Source organism: Ochotona princeps, chromosome 9 (genome assembly GCF_030435755.1).
Source record: "Ochotona princeps isolate mOchPri1 chromosome 9, mOchPri1.hap1, whole genome shotgun sequence".
In the NCBI taxonomy this organism is placed as follows: domain Eukaryota; kingdom Metazoa; phylum Chordata; class Mammalia; order Lagomorpha; family Ochotonidae; genus Ochotona; species Ochotona princeps.
The window spans coordinates 37,095,317-37,105,531 of NC_080840.1; the positions used below are offsets into that span (position 1 = coordinate 37,095,317).

The 10,215-nt window shown below is 58.0% G+C and overlaps 1 protein-coding gene across 1 annotated transcript; it reads left to right on the top strand.

Moving 5' to 3' along the window:
- Window positions 1-417: 417 nt before the first annotated feature.
- Window positions 418-10,215, top strand: LOC131481139 (USP6 N-terminal-like protein). The gene is made up of 14 exons (XM_058668607.1): window positions 418-433; window positions 1,216-1,285; window positions 1,451-1,536; window positions 2,576-2,615; window positions 2,899-2,979; window positions 3,283-3,390; window positions 4,015-4,124; window positions 5,541-5,589; window positions 5,873-5,993; window positions 6,566-6,660; window positions 6,962-7,027; window positions 7,635-7,734; window positions 8,045-8,197; window positions 9,541-10,215. Exons 2-14 carry the CDS (start codon window positions 1,223-1,225, stop codon window positions 10,113-10,115), a joined length of 1,647 nt encoding a protein of 548 aa, XP_058524590.1. The 5' UTR covers window positions 418-433; window positions 1,216-1,222; the 3' UTR covers window positions 10,116-10,215.

The following is a 10,215-nucleotide window of genomic DNA, read 5'->3' on the forward strand; positions in this document are numbered from 1 at the left end:
TGGCACACCTGCCACAGCCCTGGCTACCCTCCTCATGTTGGCACTGGACAGGCCATGGGAGCCGGTCCTAGGGGATTTACTGTGCAGGGACTGGGACCCAAACTGCTGATGGGAGGAGGGTGCCCTTGTGACACGTTGGTAGAATCCTGTGACATCACCACGCCTGTTCACACTCCATGTTCTGGAGCAGGTGCAGACCCTAGCTTTACTAATGACTGGCTAACTGGAGTTGGGTCTTAAGGAAAGAGGCACATTTGGCAGAGGTGGTTGGATTTGGGGTAGGGGTGAGTGGGTGCTGCTGTCCTCCCAGCCTGCTCCCATGGGGCTTTCACTCATGGGGCTGCTGCTGCTGTAGCTGCCAGCTGAGCTCTAAGAGATATGTGCTGTGTATACAACGGTCTCCATCCTTCCCTGCAGTGAGCCGTGGAGTGATGTGAATGTGCCCTTAGTGGCAGTCTGTCCAGGAGATGGGTTCTGGGTTCTAAACTCTGATGAACAGTGCCTGAGGTTGCAAGCCAGGTCAGTTGGGGGATGTAGGACCCAGTGCTGGGGATGGGTCTGGGACCACCTGTGTCCAGGGAGTTGGGGACTCCAGGACATCCCCATGCCCACCTAGGGAGGAGCGCTCTTTCTGTGGGTCAATGGGGAAGCCCAGGGCTACCCTGAAGGACCTGGCCCTGTGCTCTAGCCATGTAACCCTCCTAGGAGTCCAGCATGGATGTCGTCTGCCTGCCTGGGAGCTGTTTGCTTTGCTCATCTGGTTGGAGGTCTGAGTGCCTATCAGTGGGGCCATGCATGGAAGGCCCCAGACAGAACAAGCAGCTCCCAGGAACACCACAGCCCCTGAGGGTCCCTCCTCTGTAGATTTTGGTCCTGGGCAAGTGCTGAGAGCAGGGCTGCAAGGGAGCCTCATTGTGCAGGCTGGGTGTGCACTTGACCATCCTGGGAGAGTTGGGCTGGACTTTGCCTTACCAATATTCTTTCCTGTTTTTCATGAGCAGCCCCTAGAACCTCTTCCCACCTTCTTCCCCTGCCCAGAGGGGTTTCCCGGGGCATGGAAACTTCTGGCTGCAGAGCAGCTCAGCAAGGCTGACGGGGACACCAGGTGCAGATGGAGTCCCTGAGGGGTTTGCCATCACCCAGATAACCTGGGAATGGGGAGGGCAGGAGCGGGGGCTCTCTTGCCTGGGTCAGGGTTCCATGTTTCTCTTGCAGCCTGGCAATGGAGGCTATGAAGCCCCAGTTACCACAGAAGCGAGAAGTCATCGCCAGCAAATATGAGCAGGTACAGGCCAGGTGACTGCCTGGAGGAGGGACCTGGTCTTGGCTTGCCAGGGTGGTGTCAGGGACCCAGGCCCTGAGGGAGCACAGAGTTGGGAGCGGCTACCCTGCTCCCTCCCTACCTCTGCCCGTGTCCCAGGCCTCTCATCCAGGCCACCTGTGGTTCCAGGGATGCAGAGGACAGGCACAGGTCGCACGTCCGGAAGATGAGGACATCAATACCCGTCCGTTCATAACTTATCTGGGGATCCTGCAGTGAGTGGCCCCATGCACTCCAGACCCTGGTGGGCCTTGCGTCGCCACAGTGGCCCTGAGAGCTGGGGGACAGAGCTACTGTGCAGCAGATGCTAGGACCCTACACAGTGACCTCTGCTCCTGCAAGAGGGTGGCTGCAGCCTGAGGTCCCACCTGTCCCTGGCAGATTCTGCCCAGCTCATCAGCTGCCTGGAGGGCATGCCAAGAGCCAGGGGTACGTGGCTGGTTTAGGAGCCACAGTCCTGCCTGTCAGAGTACAGGGACCCAGGCCAGAGATGTCCTGGGGAAATGACCTTGGGAGCTGGGAAGGGTGGCACTGGGTGCTAAGGACCCACATGAGGACTAAGGGGAGCAGGGCCCCTGAGGGTTTGCAGCTGGGAAACAGTGGGGATGGAGGAGGGGAGGAGGGAAGCTGCCGTCAGGCCTGGAGATGGGAGAATCAACTGAGGCCTGGTGTGGAGGAAGCAGGCCTTGGATCTGCTGGCAGTTGTCCCAGGACAGCATGGGGGGACTGGACAGGTGGCATTCTAGATGGGTGGCAGTAGTCCCGTATGTAACAGTGTGTGGCTGAAGCGGAGCAGGGTTCAGGTTGGGCTTCCCTCAAGGCCCAGGAAAATGAGGGGCTGAGTGAGGTCGGCAGCCGGGCAGCTGGCGCAGCTCTGTCCAGGGTGGGCACACTCTGAGGGCTATGGGCACCAGAGGGCTGGACACAGGCTGTACCCCTCAGCCTGACCAGGACTCTGGCCAGGCCCTGACTGGTTTTGGTTTCCTGTTTCAACCCTGCCAGGAACCCATCCCTCTCAGCCTGGACAGCCCCTACTCCTGAGAGCAATCTTTCTCATGCCCTCAGACCTGCCTATCCTGTGCCTCCAGGCACCCAGCCCACTGTAGGGTGGGGGCCCTCTTTCCCTTTGCAGAGTCCTGGGCTCAGTTCTGGGACCAAATGGGGCTGGCCCAGCCCTTTCCTGGCCCCATTCAGGAGGTGGGTGGTACCTGGCGTGGCTCAGGTGCTCCCAGCTCGGCTGCTCTTGCCTTGCAGAGAGAAGATGCTGCCGCGGGACAGAGTCCTGGAGGCCCAGGTGAGAGCAGTTCTGCTGGCCAGATGGGGTGGGGGCAGATCCACACAGCTTGTGGGCTCAGGGCTTGGGCAGTAGCAGCTGAGAGGCCACGCCAGGGGCAGCTGTTCCTGGAGGGGGGTCTGAGGGGGTGATCTTATGAAGGTTGCAGCTTGCAGGTCAGGGGACAATGTCCACTGGTCAACAGGATGTCCTCTGCTTGAGGCCTGGGGAGTCTGGCCTGGGTTCCTGGGGTGTGTCCTCCTCAAACCGCGCCTAGACTCATCCACCCTTGTTGCTTTTCTAGCACAGATACCAAGAGATCCATCGAGTTGAAAAGTGGATGAAGATGACAAAGCACTGGGCTCAGTATCAGAGCAGCAAGAAGGTGGAGGAAGGCCCGAGCCCAGGCCCACGTCCCGCAGGCTTAGCCTGCGAGGCCCCCGCCAGCCTCCAAGCTACAGGCAGCTCTCTGTCCTACACCCGAGCACCAGGCCTCTCCAGCTGCCTGTTCAGCCTCTTGGGACAGATGCTCACATCAGGGCTTGGGCCAACCCAGGCCCAGGGTGGGGAAGCCACCACTCCTGGGGACAGGCCACATTCCAGGCTTCCATGTTCCTGACACCTCCTGCACCCTGCCCTCCCGGGACTGACCCTGTAACCAGATTCACACAGCCCGTGCTCTCCTTAGTTGCAGAGTCGCATCTACAAGGGCATTCCCCTTCCGATGCGTGGGAAGGTGTGGTGTCTCCTGCTGGACATAGAAAAAGTGAAGGCAGAGAATACTGGAAAATATCAGGTACTGCATTTATGCCCTCAGCCAGGGCAACCCTCACAAGGGCCCGAGGCTCTGGTCTGGGGCAAAGTGTATTTCTAGGGGTGCCAGGGCCATCTTCCTGACCCATCCTGTCTCCCTCTCTCCTCTCCTCCCTCAGGGTTCCTCAGCATCTCCCGGGCTCAGCCAGGCCCTAGGCACTAGCCCCAACTGCCAGGGCCCTGCCTCTCTCCCTACTGAACTATTGTGTGCAGCTTGGCCAGAGATGAGCCCAGTTGGTTTTATGTAGGAGATAAAACTAGCACTCCAGACTGCCTTCACCTGGCTGCCCTCATGCTATACTGGTCTCAACCTGGCCCCCATCACCCAACTCACCTTACGCTAGTGAACCACCTGGTTGGGAAAGAACTTCCTGCAGGACGCCCCCTGCAGGCAACAGCAATGGCAGCAACAAGGCCAGAAAAGCTGGCAGTTGTCAAAGCTCGGCAGGACCTGTGTGGGCAGAGCTGGGACTGGGCAGACCTGACAAACAGCTGTGTGTGGGCTCCTAGGATGGCTCCTGGAGCAGTGGTACCTGTGTACCCTGAGGTTGACTGCCCACTCACCTCTCTGTCCCACCTCCACCTTACACGTGCACCTCCTCTACAGCAAATGAAGGAACAGGGCCAGCTGTTGTCCCAGTACGTCCATGAGATAGATGCAGACGTCCAGAGGACATTCCAGAACCATGTCATGTTCCAGCAGCGCTATGGAATCAAGTAAGGCTCTGGGCCCAACGAGTCTCGGGAATGGGAGGGTGCAGATAGAGGCGTGGAGGCAAGGGTCTGTAGAGATGGGGGTGTTCTAAGAGAGACTTGGGGTCCTTGCAAGAACCGTGGCGCCTTAGGGAAGTTTGGGGTCCTGAGCACAGATGTGACACCTGCTGCCGAAGGCTCTGCCAGGTCAGGTTCCTGTGTTGAGCAGCTAGGGACACCAAGGCCTGCTTTGGTTTGGGTCAGGTGAGGGTGGAACACAGATAATTCCATCAGAGAATGAAGGCAGCAAATGCAGGAAGGTGGCCTGCCAGGCATCACAGGCTCTGCAGAGCCTGTGCGGAGCCAGGGCTGGACCTTCCTGGGAGGGCATTAGGATGAAGGATTCTCCTACATGTCAACCTGCACATCAAGACCTAACAATGACCTGGCCTTGTGGAGGAAGGAGGCACAGAAATGTGAATCCTAGGGTCCGGTGGATCAGGGTGGTGAGAAGCCGAAGCCGCAGCCAGGCTGCAGGCCCTGAGGAGAGGCTGGTGGCCAGGCTCAGAGAGGTGGGGCCAACCTTGCGTGTACCAGGCCCTGTGCAGGCCCAGCCTGGAGGGAGGTTTACCACACAAGAAGGGGGTGATGTGAGGAGGGCGTGGCTACAGGGAGGGGACGGACCTCCAGCTGTGTAAAGCTATTCATCCCATTGGTTTGAAATCTTACATTCATGAAAAAAACAAAAAATCTGCAAGCTCTGCTTTTCTCCACATTCCCAAGCACCTGACCATGACCTTGATGCGCTTCAATGTCTGTTGTAGCCAGTCGTGATACTGAGTAGGACTCAGGGAGAATCAAGAAGGGGGTGTTGCGGTCCACAGCATGTGGCTGGGCCTTGGGTGCATTGTCCTACATGAGGGAAGTCAGACACCATCCCACCCCCACCCCGCCCCAAGGTCCCACCATGTGCCGTCACTCCCAGGACCTTTGGGGGATGATGGGAGCCTTAGGAACAGAGGCCAGAGCAGAGCCTGGGACGCTGCGACTGGGGAATTTGACTTCAGAGGGGATGCGAGGATCCATTTAGGGAACAGAGGCGTACATTTCTGGCCCGGGGCTTAGAAGACTCCACATTTGTGTTCATTTTCCTGTACTTGAAGTTCTGTGTTTGAATGAAAGAAAATTCATGGGTCTGACATTAGACATGCGTCCACATTTGTGTGCGTGGCATCACACACACCCAAAATACCCGTCCCCCGAAATGTAAAGATAAGCACCTGATCTGAGCCCTCCACACTTTCACAGAGATTTTCTTGGGGCCTCGGGGCTGCTGGAAGTGTAGAATTAGGCAGAATTACAGCAGATTTAAAGTCTCAGCAGGACACAGCAGTGCCCTCCCTGTCTCCCTCCCTCCTTTTCTCTCTCTCTGATTCCCAGGCAGCAGGCACTGTTCCATGTCCTGCTGGCATATACTGTCTTTGACCATGTGAGTATTCTGGGGTGCTGGGGCCAATGCCTTTCCCAAACTCCTCACAGCAGGGTTCTGGTGCCATGTCAAAGAGATGCAGGCTGTGGTTTACAGAGCCTGTGTGATGTCACTGAGTTGGCAAGGGGTGAGGGCTGAAACCCAGAGTCTCTCTAACCCTGACCATAAGTTCTGAGAGTTGAGATGCCTTCTTGCTGAGATCCTTCCTCCCAGGCCACATCAGTGTCCTAGGTGAGTTGGGTCCTGCCAGGCGGTGCCTTACACGGTGTCTTGGCTCTTGCAGGAGGTGGGCTACAGGCATGGCATGAACTGGGTGGCTGCTGTATTACTCATGTTCTTGGAGGAGGAAGACACCTTCTGGGTCTTAGCACAACTCATGATGAAGCCCAGGCATGCCATGCACGGTAGGTGGCCACGCGCAGTGGGGACACACATGCCTCCCTGCCCTACCAGACTTCTTGGTACCCAGGACAATGCATTTGGAGGTTCCCCCAGGAGTCAGGAGAAGTTTGGGCTTCTCACTTAGTCTCCCATCAGCTAAGAGCCCTTTAGCCTCCCTGGGGCCACATTCTGTACCACCAGCCTGCCCTATCCGCCCCACCCTTAGCCTCCACCTGCTCATGTCCCTGACGGCCCTGCAGTGCCCTCTGTCACTCAGCTCCTGACAATCTCATCTCTAAATCTGAAGCTAGAAGATACCAGATGGCAGGGATCCCTATGCTGACCCCATGAGATGGCCATGGGTCCCTCTGGGGTATCTGGGCAATTCCACATCCCAGCCCTGTGTGGTTCCAAGGCCCCTTACCAGCATTCACCTCCCTCCCCTACTGCTCTGCCCTGGATGGGCTCAGGTTGACTCTGTCGCAGTCTCCCCTTCCCCTGCTATGCCCAGGGTCCCCAAGGTCCTGTGCTCAGGCTCTACCACCCTGGCTCTGACTTGCTGGCGGTGGGGCGGGGGGTGGCTGGGTGTTCTCAGGACTTTACAAGGCCAATGGCACCAAGCTGCAGCGGCTGCAGCAACACCATGACAACATCCTCAAGTGCCGCGTTCCAAAATTGAAACAGCACCTGGTGAGTTGGGTGGCTCTTGTTGCTCTGTGACAGCACTGTGTCCTGCAGCAGTGGTGGAGGAATGGAGGCCTCAAAGCATGTTGGGGTGGCTGAGAGGCCAGGCCTGACCTGGGCTTTGCCTTGGCTGTGAGCCCTGCAGAGGCTCAGGAGTCCTTTTCCTTCCCTTCTCCTGTTGAGGCAATGGGCAGCAGGCCACTGTCATGGGCACTGTGCAGCTGCAAGGGGAGGGTGCATCCAAACACCTCTATAGAGGACACACCAATTCCTGGCAGATTTGCAGCTCTTCTGTCCCTTCCCTCAGGATGAGCAGGGAGTGTGCGCCGCAGCGTACGCTCGGAAGTGGTTCCAGCAGTGCTTCGTGGATGGGGTAAGGATGTGGAGGTGACTCTGCAGCCTGGGAAGCTCCTGGCCCCTGGGTTGACTCTGCTGTCCTGGAAATACGTGATCTCCTAGAAGGGCTGTGCTCAGCGCTGCCCCCTGGAGGCCCAGGAGGGCACTGCTGGGGCAGTTCCTGGTGCAGAGGGCAAGTCTTGGGAGAGCCAGGGAGGAAATGGGGGCTCCACAAGGCAACTGGAGTCAGCACAGCAGCCTCCAGCTGAGTTGCAACTGCTTTGTTCCCAGAGCACGGGCCTAGGGCCTCTGTGTGTGGGGGACCATGGATCCCTCTGCACCCCGTGGTGCTGGGGGCTTGTTGTTCCCTGGGGTACTCCACTGAGCTCAAGGCTGGCCCTCAGGTGAGGTTTTGTGAGAAGGCCTTGTTTTCTCCTCTCCTTGGTGCATGGAGGACCCTTCCATGTCCTGGGGACCCTCGGAAGTGACCCTAGCTCCCCTGTGAGAGGATCCACTGTCCTGTAGAGCTGCAGGATCTCAGTGGATGCAGCTTCACAGGGTCCTCCCCGGGTGCTGGGATGGGCCCCTAGTGGACCCTGCTCACCCTGCATGGGCTGGGTCCTTCCACACCGCTGTCTTCACAGGCCCCCTTCCCGTTGATGCTCCGATTTTTTGATGTATACATCCTAGAAGGGGAGCCCATTCTGACTGCAATGTCGTATACTGCCCTGAAGGTCCATAGGAGTAAGTCCTGTGGGACTCTGCTGGGGACAGTGGTGAGGGCCCACTTTTCTGCACCAAATAGCAGGCCAGACTCAATGTGAGGGGCTGGGCAGGACACCCAGGGGCCTCCCAGGAACTACCACCCATTCTTTACCTATCTATCTTGGGCATGAATGGGTGTGGCCCTTTCTTAGTTCAACCTCCCATAGGATGTGGCTGTCTGCAAGGGGTGGCCCTGGCAGCACCCAAATATGTTCCCAGCAGGAGGGACAGGGGCGGAGCAGGCCGTAGCACTGCCCTTGCCCATCATGAGGCCTGTCCCTGTGCCTAGGACACCTCTTGAAGCAGAATGGGAGCCACCTGCAGCAATACCTGCAGGAGGAGCTGCGCCAGGCCTGGGACATCCATGATGATGCAGCCCTGAGGCGACTCCAGGCCACCAAGGCGGAACTAGAAAAGTTCAAGTGTTTTCTGCCTCCGCCAGGTTTGCTCCGATGCTTGGCTGCCTCTTCTCTCTCTGGGTGGTTAGTGGTGGGGGTGCCCTGGCACCAGCAGCCTTGCTTGGGCTTCTCACTTCCTGCTCCCTGGTTCCAAGTACATGTCACCTAGAGGGCCTCCAGGAAGCTGCTGCACCACCAGGTTCCAGAACATCCCCTTGGGGAAGGGGGGTTTCCCCATCCCTATCTCGCCCCCCCCACACCAGTCATGAGGGCAGGGCTGGGGGTGTGTCCAGAAGACCCTAGTCAGAAATTCAGGTCTAAGCTGAGCTCTGAGGTGTGGGCCAGAACAGAGGGCAGTTGCAGCCCCGGGTCCATGGTCGTAAAAGTCATGTGTTCTTTTGGAACCACTGTGGGTCAAGGGGAGTCCCTGTCCTCCTCAGGACAGTTTTGTCCTGGCTTACCTCAGCCAGAGCCCAAGCACCTGCTAGCCAGCCCTCCTCTTGGGACAATCAGGACACCGAGGTTACTACAGCCTGCACAGCCTGCCTGTGCTGGTCACTGTCTGGGGCAGCAGGGGCTGTTGGGGGGACATCACACCACACCTGGCTATACTTTCCCCCTCTGCATCAAAGGCTTCCCTGAAATCACAGGGTCTATGAGAAAAGAGGCAGGGGCTGCAGGCTCCAAGACAGAACCCAGAATCCAGCTGAGTGCAAAAGGACTCGGTTCTGGGCACCATGGGGCTGGCTGGTCCTCAACCTAGCTGGCTCCAGCCACATGGAGAGGCCCCCTGTCCTCATCTACTTCTGATGATATCATGAAAAACAGATACCAGGTCACTAGTAAATAACAGTGACTGATCCCCAACGTCCTGGAGGCCAGGAATGTACGGAAAGCGGGCAGCACAAACTGTGTCCACTGAGGGCATGACTGCATTCCAAGATGGCCTCATCCTGAGTCTTCCAGCGGCAGAATGTGGAGAGGAAAGGCAAGAGCAGCAGGTCCCTTAGCCCTCTCCTCTGAGAGCACCTCATCCCCCAACAGTCCTCCTCTTATTACCATCACCTTAGGGTAGGGACATAGTCATGCCTTCAAAGCCTTATGGGAGGTGATCAATCAGTCAGTGACGGGTGGGTGAGAGAACAGGTAAGACCACTGGAATCCTGAGTTGAGGGCAGGTAAACCCTGAGATAACACAGACAGGAAACCCTCCCATGGGAGTCATCCCAGGTCCACAACAGCTGCCATGGCTCAGCTGCCTTCCTCACCCCCCGTGGGGATCAGCGGCCTAGAAGGTGTCGTCTGGGACCCCAGGACCCAGGTCTGGGTGTCCCAGCTGTGAGTGTAGGCTCTGGAGAGATGCTGAACATGTCTGCCTTCCTTGCAGCAAAACTAGAAGAAATGCCCAGCATGTCCCTGAGCCTGAAGCTTGCATCTCTTGTGCCTGGACTTCACCCCACACCTCAGAGGCACAGGGTGGGCTGGCGACAGAACCAGGTGGGCTGCACTGTGGCCTCGGACTCGCAGGTGCTACGCACACGGGCGGCAGCACAGTCACAGAGTGACCCTGGCCACTGTGTGGGAACCTCAAGCTCTGGACACAGAGGAGGCCTCTCCCAGAGGGCTTTCATCTTTACCCCAGTATTGTCTCTGAATGCTGGAAAGTACAGGTCCCCAGAACATGAACCCAAAAAAAGACTGCTAGGCTCTCCCCATCCTGCCCAGAAAGGTCCACGGTCAAGCAGAGAAGCCTGGTCCCGGGCACGCTCTGCGGCTCACCACTGCCAGAAGCCTGGCCGAGACTTCACCCTGCTGGAACCCAGCATGACGGTCAAGCTGTGCAGCTCTGGGCAGCCCCGGCGGGGCTCAGTCAAGGTCCTCAGGGTTCACAGCCTGCCTCGCCCTGACCTGGGACAGCACGCCAGCCAAGCCAGGCCTGGTAGGACAGGTGTCCTTCCATAATGTGGCCCTCAGGGACATGTACATCACTGCCTCCCAAAGGACAGAATCTTTAGAGATCCAGCCCACTGTTGACCCAGAGTCCTGGCTGCAGACTTTGTAG